The sequence below is a fragment of the Saccopteryx leptura genome, chromosome 3, assembly GCF_036850995.1.
Source record: "Saccopteryx leptura isolate mSacLep1 chromosome 3, mSacLep1_pri_phased_curated, whole genome shotgun sequence".
Classification (NCBI taxonomy): domain Eukaryota; kingdom Metazoa; phylum Chordata; class Mammalia; order Chiroptera; family Emballonuridae; genus Saccopteryx; species Saccopteryx leptura.
In genome coordinates, this window is record NC_089505.1 from 224,771,798 (window position 1) to 224,789,991 (window position 18,194).

Consider the following 18,194-nt stretch of genomic DNA (forward strand, 5'->3'; position numbering starts at 1 on the left):
GACTCTCGGAAGGAGGGAGGACAGCACTCCCTGCTCACCTAACTATTACCTGAGGAGCATCTGAGAAGCAGTCACTCTAAGGGTCTAGTGTACCCACCTCGTGGGGCCAAATGCAGTGCCCCCCTTCAGATCCCATTGTTTCCCACATGCCCCCTTACTCACATCCTGAGGGTTTTTTTTGTTGGACATTTCAAACTTGAAATACAGCACACATGCAGAAAACTACCTGGTCATGTCTGTGCCAGCAGTAGCATGTCACCTGGATCCTCACAGCTCTCAGAGTCACCACCATCGGTTTTCAAGGATACCATGATTTTATTGCATTGCCCCTTGCTTGCCTATACATCCCTCCACACAACTGCTCGATTTTGCTTGTTCTGAATGCTATGTAAATTGTGCTCTCTACCTATGTGATGCCTGTACCCACAGGGTGGTAAGGTTTGCCTTGCATGCTGCTGGCTGTGCCTTATCCAGGTCTTTGTTGTCAAGCTGGATTGTATGAGCTCACAGGATCTACTCTTCCGTGATGGCGGTTGGAGCTGCTTCTGGTTCGGAACTGTTGTGGAAAATGCTGCCACACACCTTCCTGCAGGAAGACTTGCTCTTGTGTGTCCAGGGAGAGCAAGCCCCAAAGAAGTAAGGACTCAGAGGAGAGGCAGCCATGCCTGGCCTGGGATGAGGAAGACCTTGGCCTCTCTGATTCCCAGCACTCTCTGCCCCAACCCTGGGGCCATGGACACAGCCAGCTAAGTTGATATGTTTTCAAAGTTTTATTGTAAAATAGAGCTTAAGTCACAGGGATTAGGAAACTTTGCACTTGACATATACGACACGTAAGGGCGAAGCACATGCTTGGCCCTGTGAGGACCTGAGACACATGTGTGTCCCTGACCCTGCTCCAGTCTGGACAGCATCTGGACGCACAAGCAACTCAGACCAATCCTCAGTGTTAGAAGTGCTGAAATGGTCAAGGAGTGATTCACTGCTCGGAAAGCCGAGAGCACAGGGGGAGCTATGCTGGTGCCACCCTGCCAGCAGCCATGAGAGTGGACACGGTGCTTAGGGCCTGGACAGTAGGGTCCAGACTTACAGGAACATTTCAGAAAGAAAAATTTAGGGACCAACGTGGTACATTAACTTCTCATTTTTACTGTTTAGGCAGGGTATTACAAAAATAAGAAAGAAAAATATAAAGGAGACTTCGTTTCACCATAATTTTTCACAAACACAAGGATATTTTGGCCTTCCACTCCCCTTTCAGGAAAGACATAATCTCCAAATAAAGCACTTTTTAAAAAGTTGAATAAAGTGGACTTTTAAAAAAAATACCATGAATTCCTTATTTTTCATTTTGCCACAGAACCTAAAAATGTTGCCATCTCAAGGTTGGCAAAACAGCATTTGGGAGCCACTTGATGGGAGGTGAGTGGCTTCAGGGCCCAGGCCATGGAGAGTGGGGCAGGAGAGGAGCTGGGGGAGGGCACAGAGGCATCCAGGCTGGCCCATGCCCGGGTATCGTTCTGAAAGCACAGGTGACACTGAAGGAAGGGCTTTAGGCTAGGCTGTGAATCAAGTTGCACTTTAGAAAGACCACTGTGGGGGCAGCATGAAGGATGTGTTAGCAGAACGGGCTGGAGGCAGTCCTGATACCAGGGCTTCTGTGGTTCCTTCTGAGGGTCCACCTGCCAGGGCTGCTCCTTGGAGCCCATGACAGCTGGGTCCACAAGCAAGGGAGTCTGGAGTCAGGGACGAGCTGGCAGTGGGGTGGGGGTGTGGCAGCACCACTAGTCCTGCTGGAAGTAGAACTTGGTGACTCTGACATCCTCCTTGGGCATGTTGGTGAGGCTGACGGGCTGGTCCGCCTCCAGCGCTGTACAGAGGAACCAGCCTGGGCAGGCGGCGGACTCAAAGCTGGAGGTCGGGCCATTGTCTGAGCGGATGAAGGTGAAGCGCTTGTTCTGCTCTTTGGTCTCATTCAGGTCAGTGATGTTGACCTCCTGGAAGCCAAAAAATTAGCAGGTAAGAGCTCCTATGCCACCTACCCCCTTGCCCCACCATAATGGGGCCCTAAGGCCACAGTAAGTGCCAGAGAAATGCTGACTTGGAGACCCTTGCAGGAGACCACACATCCCATTGTCACACCTTGGCTTGGAGAAATCTGGCCACTCTCGCCAGGGGTCAAAAAATTTAGTGAACACATGGCACCATCAGCAGAGGCCTGAGCCTGTGGAGGCTGAGCTCTGTCGAGATCTGTGCCTCTGAGGAGGAGGCAGTGCAGAAGGTGGGCAGAGGATCACTGTCCATTTGACATTATCCCTACGCCACCCAGAGCAGGCAGTCACTTTCAGAGTAAGTGCCCTGCCCACTAGTGGAGTGACGTGACAGTACCACCTATGGCCACTGTGGGTTAAAGTTCACATTTGGGTTAAGATTTGTTCCAACAATCTCCTGAGACAGGAGACATGCCGTCTTGCCTGCAGGCAGCCCGTTAACACCACATGGGACCAGAGGGTGCAGGGCCCTGAATGGGATGCCAGCCACGGGTCTGAGGAGAGGATTCAGAGAGAGGGGGCCTGGATGGGGCTTTACTGGGAGAGGCCAAGTCTAAGTGTGTTGGGGGCCTTCAGACAAGAGAGTGGCACACAGAGATTGAGGTCCCCAAATGAGCCTCCTGCTGGTGCTGACCCTCGTGTAGTCCTCTCCCCCACTGAGGGACTCAGCCACATCAAGGGCTTTGGCCAGACATTGGCAGTATGATGCAAGCAGACATCTAACAAGCACTTGTGTTTTTGGAACAATCCCTCTTGGAAGCCAGCAGTCATGCTGTAAGAAGCTGACCCTGAACACCAACTGGGTGACCACAGGGCAAGAGCCTGGGGGAGGACAAACCTTCCTGCTGCCCAGCCGGCTCCCTGCTGATACACAGCAGGAGTGGCCCCAGCGCCCCTCCCCACCCCATGGCTCAGCGATCTAGACCACACACAGAATCACGAGAAAGAACGCATACTGTGGTTGTTTTAAGCCACTGGGCTTGGGGTGGTGGTTATCTGGGGCAGGCCCTTACCTCCAGCTGGAGCTTGATCTCATCACCAGACTTGACACAGGACAGGCACAGCTTCCCACCGTGGATCCCCAGGAGCACAGTGTGGGGGTCAATGGGTACCACGTCTAGCTTCTCTGGGGAAGAGAAGAGGAGGTAGAAATGGAGAAGAGCCAGGGCTCTCCCTGGGGCTTTTCTGTCCCCCTAACTCAATCCAAAGTCATAAGGACTGTGAGGTCCCATCTTTCTGTTCTGCATCCAAATAGAAGAGCAAACCAGGAACAACCACATAACTACTCCTCAGGGGCCAGGTCACCTAGGTCCTGCTCCACAAGATTTCTGTCTTCCCCAGGTCCCCGGGATACCTACCCTCCTGGTCAACAGGAGTGCTGCTCAGGGGCAGGGAAAAGTGCACAGGAGGTTTTAAATGAAGCCCCAGGTCTTGGTGACTTTAAACCTGCTTCTCCCTTCAGTGGTCCCTGGGCCTGACTTAGCAGTAAAAGCCAAGTATTTCTGCCTTGGTGTGTTTATTAGGAGCAATACAGGACTGGAAAGGCAGGTTTTGTCTTCCTGCAGGGTGCAGATGGGAGAGACCATAGGAGGGAGTGGGGCAGAGAGATGGAGATTATAAACTGACGCTCTCACTGAAGAATGGACTAGGGGCAGCTGCCCGAGTTCATCTGGCTTATTTAGAACCTGGCCCAGAACTTGCTAAAAGTATGTCCACAAATAATGGACAAAGCCCAGCTTGTGTGTTATGTGTTCATTGTGGGAGAGAGTTAGAGTTTAAACACACAGGGTCACCAGGGCTGACTGGGAACAAGAGAAAGAGAAGGCTCCATCTTGCCTTCTGCCTTCCACCCCAGAGATGTGGCCCTGGGACCACTGTGCCTACAGGTAGTGGCTCTCTACTGGGCTCTTCCCCTTCCTGCCCTCCTGAGGCTAACCTCAAATGTGCCTTCTAGGGACCAGGCCTCCTTAGAGGAATCAGAATGTCACACAGAGGCCACATGCTGCAAACCACAGGCAAAATGAGGCAGCGCCCACATAACACTTGGCATCCGCTCACCTTCTAATTTAGTATTTGGTCCTTGCAAATATCCAGCAACTAGTTGGTTATTCCTCATGTAGAAGGTCTTCTGGTTAATATCCCAGATTCTGAAACACGAAAGGACCCACTGTACTGAACAACGTTGTGCCCTTCCCCGTGATCCTGCCTGTGTCCCCTGGAATTCACTGAGTCTGCACCCATCCTTCTGCCTGGGGAGTGATGTTTCACACTCCCACAGCATGAGGAGGCAGCTGAGGCCAACCCTGCTCAGGAGACAGGCCCACTCCTCGCCCTGCTCCTCATCCTCGGGTTCCCAGGTGAACACCTGGACTTCAGCCATGGAGCAGCACCTGTCAGAGGGCTTGCTGGGCTGCAGCATGTTCTGGCTGCTGTCCACATGGTAGCCACACGACTATTGAGCTGTTGTGGTGTGGGCCCTGGTTGGTAGTCTAAGTGGATAGAACGATGGCCCAGTGTGTGGAAGTCCTGGTTTTGATCCCCGGTCAGGGCACACATAAGAAGCGACCATCTGCTTCTTTTCCCCTCCCTGCCACCTTTCTCTCTCTCCTCCCCTCTCGCAAGCAGTGGCTCAGTTGGTCTGAGCATCAGCCCCAGGCACTGAGGATAGCTTGGTTGATTTGAGCATCAGCCCCAGGCACTGAAGATAGCTTGGGTGATTTGAGCATCAGCCCCAGAAGGAGGTTGCCGGGTGGATCTTGGTCCAGCACACGCGGGAGTCTGTCTGTCTCACTATCTCCCCTCCTTTCACTTAAAAAAAAAAAAAAAAGGAAAAGAAAAAATGATGTGGTGTGATTGAAGATCTGAATTTTTAAATTTTATTTTATTTTTACTAATTTAATTTTATTAAGTATTCATTTAAATGTAAACTTAAAGAATCATCTGAGACTAGTGACCACCACAGAACACTGTTAGAAGTTTCAATAGTAGCTAGTAGTAACCATGGGCATCTGTCCCAGAGCCTGTCCTCCACCCATCAGGGGTCCACTCTGGGTCTGTCAAGGGCAGATATCCCTGGAAGGGCTGACCTCCTGTCTAGCTCACCCATTAGCTTGTTTCTGGCTCTCAGTCTTTCTTGGTGCAGGGTGCCTTCACTCCCTACTGCCCACCAGCCCAGCTGTGGGCCCGTGCCTCATTTCCTGTCTTGTGAAATGTGGCTGACAGCACCACCATCAGGTGGCTCTAAGGAGCCCACCAGCTTGGTGAGGTAGTCAGGCAAACTGTAAAGTTCTTTACTGCAGCTATTCTTAGAGACTCAGCAGCTATTCTTAGAGACTCAGCACTGGAGGCTGAAGTCACCCAGACATGCCCAATCTGGGGTAACAGGCAGAGGGCACAAGTAGGCACATCATAGTCTGTCATTTTCACAATGATGGTGACATTTCACAAAACTCCTGACCCAATTTTTTTTTAAATCACATTAGCCCTTCATAGTCCCCTGAGCACTGTCACACTGTTATCTTCATAAGCACTCTGTTAGGCAGGAAGGGGTCATTGTAAACCCCGTGTCACAGACAGGTAAACTGAGGCTTCAAGGGCATGATTTCCCTACCGTGTCAGCAACAGACAGACATGGCTAACCATCATCTAGAACTTGGGGGGCCCTGCCCCTGGCACCCTCTCTACTTCTTTGCCCAGCACACTGAGCCCAAACTCCGGCTGAGCTCCTGGGCACATGTCCATCACTCGCTGAGTTGCCAGGGTCTCTGGGAAAGTCAGCCAGGCCTCCAAAGCCAGCCAAGCTTGAGCATCTGGGATTTTTTAAAATACAAGCTCTGAAGGGCCCACACATGGCAGCCGCTTTTTATAATAATGAACACCCCTTTCCAGCCCAGACATAGAGAGCTGTGACATGTCTACCCCACCTCCCTGGTCAACCTTACCTGAAAGCTTGCATCTTGCAGGGTCTCTTCCCTGAGGGGCAGCAGGCTATCTCTGAAGGAAAGAGGAAGAGGAGGAGAGAGATCAGGTGACTGGGGGGGCACCTGTGGATTTCCATCTTTTGGCACCACAGGCAACGGGGGCTGCCATTTCGGGCCCAGGGGAGCTGCTTATAAAGAAGATAGGCACTCACCCAAACCAGCTGTTGCCACCCTGTCCCCCTCTGAGAAACGGAAATGCCCTCATATTTCCAAAAAGAGAAACCCTTGCTGTTGTCACTGTCAGTCCTGCTGGATGTCGCAATGCAGTGTTGTAACCATTCCTCCCTTTTTCCCCTGTGTAATTTCCCCAAAGTAGAGATTCCATTTCTCTCCACCAAGTTCCTGGGCAGAAAGACACAACGAAAACCAAACACCCTCATCTGCCTGACAGGTGTCCAGGGATTGTTTGTTAACATAAAAGCGAAGCTGAACAGAAATGTCCCCTTTCCCAATACTGACTGGCAGGGCCCCAGCGCAAGGACGGTCTCATGTCATATGTGTTCTTTGAAAGAGGAACAGCCTTCTTGGACTCTGGACCAGGGACTGTGAACATTCTGTAAAAAGGACCAAATAGTAAATGCTTTAGGATTTGTGGGTCACACAGTCTCATGATTACTCAACTCAGTGTCAAAGCTTAGAAGCAGTAAAAAATTCTGTAAATAAACAAGATGGCTGAGGTCCATTTGACTTTATTTACAGAAGCAGGTGGCAGGTGGCAGCAGCTTAGCCTGAAGTTTTCTAGCTCCTTCCAGCTTCCTGGGAAGGGCTTCGATACTAGCTCTGTTCCTGTCATCCACATCTCTGAAGATATGGTCTTGGGACACTGGGGTGAACTCAGCACTGGGACAGAAATAGATCCAAATCACCACTGCCACTCCCCCATAGCCACCTGTCTGGCCTTCTACCAGTCACTTCACTGATTTGGTCCTCTGCCTCCTCATGCTCAGAATGAGGTCATTCATGTCTTCCTCACAGTGTGAGGAGGGAGGGAGGAAGGAAGGAAGGTAGGGAGGAGGAGAGAGGAGAGGAGAGGAGAGGAGAGGAGAGGAGAGGAGAGGAGAGGAGAGGAGAGGAGAGGAGAGGAGAGGAGAGGAGAGGAAAGGAAAGGAAAGGAGGTTGGAAGAGGGAAATTTCTGGCCCAGAGTGGACACTAATAAATGTTAACTTTCTTCCTTACTACATTCTAGGAAAAGGAAAGCACACTTGTATTTATGGATAGAAAAAAGACAAGAAAGGTTTCTACATGACCTATGTGATGGGAGTACATGTCCATGCAGAAACGGATGGTAGCGTTTCAGGGCTGGGTGGAAACTCAGCCACTCTCCTTTCTCCCCTGTCACTGTTTGGAGAAGACCCAGAAAGACTCAGGAAGGAGAGGAACCTGCCCAAGTCACACAGCTTGTTAATGGCACAGCCAAGGGCCATCCTCTTATAGCCAACGACATGATGAGTCTGACTTGATTTTCAACCAACAAATCAGAGTCTATGTCCAAATGAGTGTAAACCCTTCAAATAAGGTCACACTGTATATTTGACAATTGCTAAGAGAGTAAATCTTATAACTTCTCATCACAAGAAAAAAATATATAACCATGTATGGTAATGGGAAAATTATTATGTAAGACACCTGAGACATTAAAATAATAATATATAATATAATGCAATATGATACACCCCAATAGAAAAATGAAGAGGAAGGTTACAAAAGAATTACCCAAATTGTTAAAGAGCTCCTTATGAGAGCAAATAGAATATTTCTGCAAAAATTGTATCACTTCCTTGAGTGTTTGCTTGGGGGGACAAGTGGCTTGTATGTGTCCCTGCTCTATTATCACAGCCCTGTGACTTGATGGGAGTTGTCTACTCTCTGAAACACATTCAAGAAATAATACCTACCTTTGAGGGCCAGGGGGCATTTTATTTGTCTCTGTTGGTGTTTTTCTGGGGGGGCTGCCTGAAGGACGTGAAGTGTATGAGCCCACACTCAAGGTCCTGCCCATGGTTTGACTCCTGACAATGTTCCTCAGTCCCCAACCCAAAATGAGACAGATTTCTCCTGTAGAGGAGAAGCCATGGGTCCCCACCTTTCCGAGGTGTGCACTCCTTGCCTCCTCTGCCTAAGAAGTGTTCCACTTGGCTTGAAGTCAGGCAGTCTGGGCTGTGTTCGTCCATGTCATCTACAAACTGGGCCACCCAGGACATGTGCCCAAGCTCTCTTGGTCCAAATTTCATTATTCATTTGCAGGGGCAAATAACAGAAGCATTGCAGTGGAATGCTATCAAGACTGAGATACTGCACGTGTTGTACTTAGCCCTCATCCTGGAACACAGGGCATACTCAAACAATAGACTGTTACTGAGTGTGCTTTTCATTCCAGGTAACAGGGGTGAGGTCAGTCCCAATGCCAATGCCCTGGCCCAGTCAAACCCTGCCCTGTACCCTGGCCCTCACTCCTTGGGGTGGGGGAACAGGAAGTAGGGGGAGGAGAACCTCCTGCCCTCTCCTCATGCTTCTGGCCAAATTTCTTCTCTTGGTTCCGTTTTAAAACAGTTAGTGTTCCTATAATTTCTGCCCACAATAAATCTCTGACTAAACTTACTCTCAGTTCTGGTGCTGAGCTCCTCACTCTGCTTCCTGAATTAAGTTTAATGCCCACATCATATAGTGACCCTCTCAGACCCCTTGCTTTTCCCTCCCAGCTCCAGGAATCACAATTGTGTTTAATGCCTTCCATGGGCTGAGCCCTGCCCGAGTAGGCACTGAGGACAACAGAAAGTCCCATTACAGGGAGATGGGAAAACCAGGCTGTCCGTGTCCCAAGAGTGATGCTAGGCAGGTCTATAGGGACTGTAGGGTGAGCCCTAATTGTTGATGCTTAAACAGTGTTCAGCATAGCGACATGCACACAAATGCCATCTCTTTCTCAACTTCAGGCAGTATTGTCTTTCAGTTCTAGACTTTACATTTGGTTCCTTTTTTGTTTAGTTTCTAGTTCTTTGCCATAAGTTTCAATCTTGTCTTTTAAATCCTTAAACATTGTATTTGTGGTTCATGCAAAGGCTGCCCTGATAACTCCCGCATTTGAACCCCGTCTGGGTCTCCTATTTCCTGTTTTTCTTCTGTGCACAGATTGCACCGTCTGTCCCTGAGTTCTCTGCTGACTGCTGGCACTGCACAGCAAACACTGCTGGGATCACTTGAGGCTCTGGACGCAGCTGTCTTTATCCAGAGACGATTCACTTTGTCTTCCACTGGGCTGTGTGGCCAGGGTGCTGCAGTCCTCTCTGGATGAAAGGCACCTGGGCTGCAGCACCCTGGTCCGTTTCATCCAGACAGGGTTGCAGACGACTCAATAACTGTGTGGGCTGCTCCACTTCTGTTCACTCCTGAACCTCCAGAGTCTCACACAAACCTGGGGTGTTTCAGGGCCCTTCCTCAGGGGGAGATAAAGGTAAATGTTCTCTTCCTCATCCTCAAGCCCCATGAGTCTGTCCAACTGCAAATGCTTCCAGGGTAAAGGCCCCAGTGCTGAGCTATAACTCCCTGGGCCTTTGCAGTTTCTCAAAGCTTTGGCCAAAAGACTTGCAGTTAATAGTACTCAAATCCCCCCACAACCACATCAAAATTACAACTAAACTACAGAGCAACCATCATTAAGAACTGACTGAAGTGAAGCTGAACAGAAATCTTACAACTAAGGATATAAAGAAGAAGCCACATCAAGACTGGTAGGAAGGACAGAGATGCAGAATGCACTGGTCCCACACCCATGTATAGCAATTTACAATCAAAATCAGGAGGGATTTCTCAGCTGTGTAAGTCCCCCCTGAGGAATGAGCGGTCCCAGCCCCACACCAGGTCTCCCATCCCAGGGTTCCAGAGACAGGAGGAGAAGTCCTCATAAGTCTTGCTGTAGAAACAAGCAGGGATTGTGGCTGAGTGAGATGGAGAGCTACTGGAATCCCAGGTAGCTCCTCTTAAAGGGCCCGTGCATGGACTTACTCACACTCCATCTGAGCTCTAGCACTGGGACAGCAGCTTGAAAGGAACCAGAGGCATAGAGGGAGGAACTGAATTATCTGGCATCAAATGAGAGCTGGGGTGGGGGGCAGGTTTCTTCCAGACAGAAGTGCTAGCACAGGCCATTGTTTCTTTTCTGAGACCCCCTCTCAACAAAGCCCCAAGAGTCCCACACCAAAGCACAAGACAGTTAAAATGCAAAAGAATTTTAAAAGAAACAAGAAAAAAGCTGTTAGTTTACCTACAAGGGAGCTCCCATAAGATTGTCAACTGATTTCTCAACAGAAACTTTGCAGGCCAGAAGGAAGTGGCAAGAAATAGTCAGTCATGAAAAGCAAGGACCTACAACCAAGATTACTCTACCCAGAAAAGCTATCATTCAAAATCGAAAGATGTATAAAGAGCTTCCCGGACAAGAAAAAGCTCAAGGAGTTAGTTCAGCACCACTAAACAGTATTAAATAAAATGTTAAAGAATATTTTTAAAAAGAAGAAGACAAAAACGATGAAAAATATGAATGATAAAATGGCAATAAATGTATACCTATCAACAATTGATTATTTAAAAAATGGAATAAATGAATAAGTAGAACAGAACCAGACTCATATAGAGAACATTTAGATCAGCGGTTCTCAACCTGTAGGTCGCGACCCCGGCGGAGGTCGAATGACCAAAACACAGGGGTTTGGTTGTTCGACCTCTGCCAGGGTCACGACCCACAGGTTGAGAACCGCTGATTTAGATGATTGCCAGGTGGGAGGGCGATTGGCGAATGAGTGAAAAAGATTATAAGATTAAGAAATACACATTGAGAATAGTCATGGAGATGTAAAGTACAGCATAGGTCATATAGTCAACAACATTCTAGCCTGACCAGGCAGTGGCGCAGTGGATAGAGCATCGGACTGGGACAGGGAGGACTCAGGCTCGAAACTCTGAGGTTGCTGGCTTGAGCAAGGGCTCATTCGGCTTGTGCGAGGGCTCACCAACTTGAGCGTGGGGTCACTGGCTTGAGCATGGGATCACTAGCTCTGCTGCAGCGCCCCCCCCCCCCCAGTCAAGGCACATATGAGAAAGCAAATCAATGAACAACTAAGGAGACTAAGGAGCCGCAACAAAGAACTGATGCTTCTCACCTCTCTCCCTTCCTGCCTGTCTGTCCCTATGTGTCCCTATCTTTGTCTTTCTCTCTGTTTTGGTCACCAAAAAAAAAAAAAAAAAAAAAACCCAAACCAGTAATATTTTAATAACTGTATAGTGTCAGATGGGTGTGAAAATTATTGAGATGATCACTTTGTAAGTTATGTAATGTCTAATCCCTGGGTGTACATCTGACACTAATATAATATTGTATGTTGACTTTAATTGAAAAATAAAAAAATATTTTTAAAAAAGCCTTGGCCATTCTTTGATAACCTCAGATATTTTTGAAATATGCTTTTTCTAGCTTTACTAGTTATCCCAGCAGGAAGCTTTTCCTAAACAACTCAGATCACAGGTGGGACCTAACACTGTCTCTTTTTTAAATCTTGTTATTCACAACGCTGAAGTGTAAGCAGCATTTGAGGCAGGTGAGTGTTTAAGGTTGGGCGAAAACCAGAAACGAAAGGGATTTTATCCCCACACCAAGGAGCAAGAAACTTATGTTAAAAAAAAAAAAAAAAAAAAAAAGGTTTACCAGAGGGTAACATTGTCAGGTTCATTTTAAGGTCATGTGGGCACAGTGGACAGGTTGATGTGACTTGGACTGTGGTTTGCGGGGACTGAGCCTGAAGGCAGGATGGTGGTATGCTGGCAAATGTTGGACAGCTAGACCTCAAAAACAAGAAGTGCTGCTTTGTCACAATTGCTGATTTCCCTGCTCTAAGTGCTTTCACAGTGGATGGTTTGAGGCCACCAATATGACAGCACTGAGTGCAGAGTGGCAAAGGGACATGCACAGTCAGACCTTGTGACTCCAGCCCCCCACGGAGACAGGGAGATTTGGCTGTTCTGCAATCTTTCTAAAGAGAAAACATCCCATTTCCCAACTCCAATCCTCCTCCTCCTCAGCCTAATGACTCCCTTGAAGGTCCTGTACCCTTGCAGAAAACAATTCCTGTTGATAAATCCAGTTTCTCAAGAAAACTTAATGAATCTCAGTGCAAATATTTGTAACTGTGCATCTATGTCCCCCAATCACTATTAGTACAAGTTTAAGCAGCTGACTTTGGGTGGATAGGTGTGCACGTTAAAGTACACTGGCTAGGTGTATCTCATACTTAGATTCTTCAGCCAACGCTCGAGTGCCTCTGAATTATATAGCACATGGCACCTAATACAGGAATATTATTGTCCAAACTGTCAATTTTTACTAAGATAATGGTGCAAAGATGCTAGTTACTCTTTCCAAGACATGGGTAAGTACATCAGTCCACAGAGGAGGAAGAGGGACAATACAATACAATCTGTCATCCTGTCTGGCAGGCTCTACCTACCCAGCCCAGCTGTGTAGCCAAGTCAGTGGTGGGAATGAGCCTACTCACACCATTTGGCAGAACCAATACCTACGTAATTTTTTGATGAAGTTTGGCAAACCGCTTGTTAAAATGGCACTTGTAATCAGGGTTCTCTCTAAGGTGGGTGCCTGGGCAGACACTCATTGTAGAAATCACAAATTTACATTCCTTATTCTTATTTAATGTTCATCTGTGCAACAGCATATTCTAAGTGTCCATAGTAATGTTCATTCCATTCATAAAGGAATGGGATCCTACTCCTACAGTGAAAAGATGGTTAAGGATAAATCATACAGCCAATGATGCTCGGATAAAAGAAAGAAAATTGCAAGTGAGGATGCCAACAAGAAGAAATATGGAAATATCTTAAATAACAGTTTTATTGTTTTTTGTCAGGTATTATTTAATATTTTTTCATTAATATTTAAAACTTCTTAAAACATAATCTAGTTTTTTATATCTCTTCTATCTTTCTTATTTATGTATTAAGTGCATGAAATGATAAACTACTTTTCGGTATATCTTTTTTTATACTTAAAACTGTCATTAGGGCAGAGAACTAACTGGTTGTTAAATTATTTGAATCCCACCACTGAGCCAAGTCCATTTTAACCAAATCAGCAGCTTCTTGGAAGCTCCCTACAGTAGCAGGTCAGCTTTGGAGACATTCTCCTAGGCATCTCTGCCTACCAAGCTGCAGCATTAGGGTGACAATATCTGCCATCCAGCGACGAAGAGCAGTCAGGAGAGCATGTATAAAGCTACCTGTTACAATCGCTGCTTTAAAAGAAGCCTGCTTTCCTTCCAAGACTAACTGGTCACCTGACAGTGAGTCTCTACTCTGCTTCCTTCAAAATGGTTTTGGTCCAGCAGTTTCTGGGTTTGATATGGATCTGCACTGTAAGCCATTTTCTTTTTATCTAATTATCTTGTGTTTCCAGAGGTACATGACTGCTCTTGCCAACTTGGCTCTGAAGATAAGCTTCACAAGGCAGCCTCTCCACGGGCAGAAGGAGAGGGACAGGAACTTGGGGAGGGGACAGCTGTGTGTCTTACCTGCTGTGCTCAGGCTGTGTGTTCTTCTCTCTCATATAGATCTCACATGGTCCTCATAACATAATAACAAGTTAGGCAAGGTGGGCACACTAACTCCCACTTTTGTGAGGGGTAAAGGGTAAATACATATAGTCACTCTCTAGACTAAGAAATCAAGGCTCAGAGAGATGAAGTCACTTGCCTAATACTGGCAGAGGCAGGATTTGAACCCAGGTCCTGTATCCTTTCCCCCTCTACATCCTGCGAGAGTGGCAACTGCTTTTCTTCTCTGCTTTCTGTCCTACTTCGCAGAAGCAAGGCTTACGTTTGTTTGTGTGTTGTTCCTTTAGGCTGCAACCTCATTTCTTACAAAGCAATAATTTACTCCATAATTGCTTTGAAATTTTAGTGGCTTTTTTTGTTTTGTTTTTGTTTTTGTGTTTGTTCTTTGAGGTAAGGAAAGAATAAAAAAGATGATTCTATACCTTGGCTGATTGGCTCAATGGTATAGTGTCAGCCCAGCATGTTAATGTCCTGGGTTCGATTTCCTATCAGGGCACATAGAAGGAGCACCATCTGCTTCTCAACCCCTCCCCCTCTCCTTTCTCTCTTCTCCTCCTGTAGCCATGGCTCGGTTGAAGCAACTTGGCCTCACCTCAGGCACTAAGATAGCTCAGTTGCCGAGCAACACAGCAATGACCCCAGAGAGGCAGAGCATTGTCCCATAGGGGTCTTGCCAGGTAGATCCTGGTCAAGGCACAGATGGGAGTCTGTCTCTCTGCCTCCTCGTTTCTCACTTAAGAAGACAAAAATTGAAAAAAGAAAGAAAAGGATGATTCTAAAACAAAGAGAAAGCTCTTTACCTGATTGCAGACTAGGGTGGCCAGTTGCCCTGGTCTTTCCAGGACTTTCCCAGTTTTAGTACTGAAAATCCCACACTTTGGGAACACCCCAGTCCCTGAAAAACTTATATGGTCACCATATTATATAAACCCTTAAAAAGTGTTGACCATCTGGTAGCTGGTGCCCCAAGAACAAGTATTGGACCTGGCCTGGTCAGCATGTTTTTAATAGCAGAGATGTGGTCCATTTTATTAGACAAGTAGGCAGATAGATAGAGGACACAAGACTGACCCCGAAATCTAAGTCTTCCCCTCAATAAAGGAAACCATAGTAGATACAATAGTGATAAATTAATTTTTAATTTAGCCATTTATATTTACCATAATTGCCTGCAACTGTATAATCACTTTATGGTCAACATCCAAAGCTTAAAGTTGTTCTCAAACTTGGATCCTAAAAAGGATTTATCCTGATGTCAGTGGTGTAGGGAGAACACAGAGATCCAGTGAGGCTGGTGACCTGCCCAAGGAATACACTGGGTGGCCCATCTTCATCCTGCTCCTCTGTCCTCGCTCTCTGGCTCTTCAGTCACACCGTGAGTTTCTGTGTCCTGTCCTCTCAGAGTCCTGCTCTCTGCTTGGCAGCAGTGGCATCACCCAGACCCCGTCCTTCAATGGAGAAGATGATCCCTCCTCCCAGGAAACATGGTGTCCTCCCTGGGTTCACACGCACTGTCTCCTGAATCTGATCCAATTCAAGTGTCTATACATTTATTTAGCCCCTATGTGCCAGTTTAAAATACCTTGGAAGGAACCATTTTTAAGTGTGGTGATTTTTTTCACCTTACCTCACTGATTCTGGGAGTGGTTCCGGCATCCTCCTTGACACATTTGAAAAATGAACAGGACCACAGGTAGACATATGAATATATTGCACTAGAGACTGCTGCACCCACTTGGGGATGGCAGAAGGCTTGCTGCTTTTGGTATAGCTGCCCACGGTTTGCAGAGTGCTTATTCCTCCATAATCTCATTCAGTCCCTGTGCCCCTGTGGTACAGTCCAGTGGGAGACAGGCTTTGTGACAGCAAGCCTGACTCCTTCCCTTAGAGCGACTGTCTGGCCTTGGGCAAATTACTTAAGCTCTCTATGCCCTAGTCTCCTCTTCTGAAAGTGGGAACAATTATAGTCCTTCCTCACACGGTTGTTGTGAGGATTAAATGAGAAAACTTGCTTGCGAAGAGTTTAGCAGAGCAGCCGGCTTGCTATGAGCAGGGTGGACGTGTTTGCTCTTACAGGCATACCTTGGAGGTTTCGTTCCAGATCACAGCAATGAAGTGAGCACCGCAATAACATTGAGTCACCCTCAATTTTTAGGCTTTCATTGCATGTAACAGTTATGTTTCTACTGTAGTCCATGTAGGGTGCAATAGCATTATGACTAAAAACAATAAACCTACTTTAATTTAAAATACTTCACTGCTGAAAATGCTAACCATCATCTGAGTCTTAAGGGAGTCAATCTTTTTTGCTGATGGAGAGTCTTGCTTCAGTGTTGATGGCTGCTGACTGACCAGTGTGGTGGTTCCTGAAGGCTGAACAGCTGTCCAGTTTCTTAAAATAGGACAGCAACGAGGTCTGCTACACCAACCAGCTCTTCCTTTCACAAACGATCTCCCTGTAGCATGTGATGCTGTTTGATAGCACTTCACCCACAGCAGAACTTTTTCCAGAGTTGGAGTCAGTCCTCTCACACCCTGCTGCTGATTTTTCAGCTAAGTTAATGTAATATTCTAAATCTTTTTTTATTAGTTTTAGTGGGGTGACATTAATAAATCAGGGTACATATGTTCAAAGAAAACATCTCCAGGTTATCTTGTCATTCAATTATGTTTCTTACCCGTCACCCAAAGTCAAATGAATATTCTAAATCTTTTCTTGAACAATCATCACAGCATCTTCGCCAGAAAGAGATATATAACTCTTCCTTTCACTTGAACACTTGGAGGCAATTGTAGGGTTATTAATTAACCTGATTACAATATTGTTGTTTCTCAGGGAACAGAAAGGCCTGAGCAGAGGGAAAGAGGCAAGGGAACAAGCTGGTCAGTGGGGCAGTGATAACACTCACAATATTTATTGACCTTGATGTTTTATATGAGTACGGTTTGTGGTGCCAAAAACAATTACAATAGTAACATCAAACATCGCTGGTCACAGGCCACCATAACAAATATAATAAAAAGTTTGAAATACCACAATACCAAAATGTGACACAGAGACATGAAGTGAGCAAATCTGTTGGGAAAATGACACTAGGAGATTTGCTCAACACACACAGGGTTGCCACAAACCTTCAATTTGTAAAAAATGCAGAATCTACAAAGTGCAATGAAGTAAAGCATCATAAAGCAAGGTGTGCCTGCACTGTGCCCATGAAACCTGGGGGTTTGCTAACTGCTCTTGACATGGAGGAAAGACCCAGGAGGAAATATAGTTTATCCATTAGAGTCCAACTTAGCATTGTAAACTAGGTCTTCAGACTGCCAATCTTAAGATCATTTCTGTGCCCCACACAGATCTTACCCAGAGGTTGCAAACCAGTAGCTCATAGACTATTTGATCACTTTATTGTTTTATTTAATCAAAAATAATACACATACCAAAATCAGAATATCTTACTCTTGAAGAAAAAAGTCTGGCCACCTGGGCACGCATCTTATGGGACAAGCATCTGCTGGAACTAACTAATGACAGCCACCACCCTCCCCATTACCCATCAGATCTGTGGCCAGTACCACGTTCTATCCATGTTTCTCAGTGAATTTACACTGTCCCTTCTGTCTTTTTACAGAAATATCTCTCCAAGTCCCATGTCTGTGTCAACAGTGGAAGTGTCTCATGGCTGACCTCCTCTGCTCACCTGCTGGCCCAGCCCCCGACTGCGTGGTCTCCCTGTGGCGGGCTGTTGCCTCCACAAGGCCCAGGTCTCCCGGACAAGCTGGGAGCTCCACATTTCCCTAGAGACTTGCTCTTCAGAGTCTGAAAACATTTGGTAAACACCAATGGTGGACATTTCCTCCCCATTTTTCAAATTTAAAAAAAAAAAAGAGTGGAAGGAACTTACCTGAAGCCATGGGGAGGACCTGATAGAATACAAAGTCTCCGAGGTCTTCCAGCCCCTGGCTCCAGACCGAGCTGCTGCAGAGGAAGGAGGACACTGGGCAGGCAGTACCTGTGCCGCCAGCGCCTCGCAGGGAGCTGTGCTTCCTCCTGACTACCTGTGGAGAGGAGGCCGGAGAGCAGTGCCGCCTTCCCACACACCCACGTAGGGCTGGTCGGGCCCTGCTGCCAGAAGGGTGACTCAGGCCGACAGAAGCCAAACTGGTTTTTAACCTGCATAAAATTGGAGATCACATGTGAGGAAATGAGTTTGACCAGTGAGGCTGAACCTTTGTGCCCACCCTACCCCCACTGCTACCACCAGTTCACGCATGGCTTTATATATCCAGACAATACGGATGGGCTGAATCCTGTGTGCCAGGCACTCCCCAGGCATTGGGAAAAGAACAGACAAGGTCTCTGATACTATTGGAGGAAGGCAGACAGAAAACTGGTAAGCAAATAAAAAAACTGTATATGACGGTAAGTGCTACAAGGGAAATCAAAGCACGATGGCTCTGAGGGATGCAGAGGTGGGTACATGTTGTAGGTACATGTAAGGAAAGGCCACCAGAAAGGTGTGGGCTGAGACCTGAGTGAGGGCAA

At 47.0% G+C, this 18,194-nt stretch overlaps 1 protein-coding gene across 3 annotated transcripts; it reads right to left on the minus strand.

Annotated features, from left to right (window-relative positions):
• Positions 1–1,129: 1,129 nt before the first annotated feature.
• Positions 1,130–17,779, minus strand: IL1RN (interleukin 1 receptor antagonist). 3 transcript variants are annotated; one of them, XM_066377719.1, is made up of 6 exons: positions 17,554–17,779; positions 6,491–6,585; positions 5,993–6,044; positions 4,110–4,198; positions 3,065–3,177; positions 1,130–1,997 (listed from the first exon to the last, which is right to left on the minus strand). In XM_066377719.1, exons 2-6 carry the CDS (start codon positions 6,582–6,584, stop codon positions 1,785–1,787), a joined length of 561 nt encoding a protein of 186 aa, XP_066233816.1. In that variant the 5' UTR covers position 6,585; positions 17,554–17,779; the 3' UTR covers positions 1,130–1,784. The 3 variants fall into 3 exon arrangements, with proteins under 3 accessions (XP_066233816.1, XP_066233817.1, XP_066233818.1); XM_066377720.1 differs by lacking the exon at positions 6,491–6,585 and having other exon boundaries at positions 17,554–17,713; XM_066377721.1 differs by lacking the exons at positions 6,491–6,585; positions 17,554–17,779 and adding an exon at positions 6,184–6,326.
• Positions 17,780–18,194: the final 415 nt, after the last annotated feature.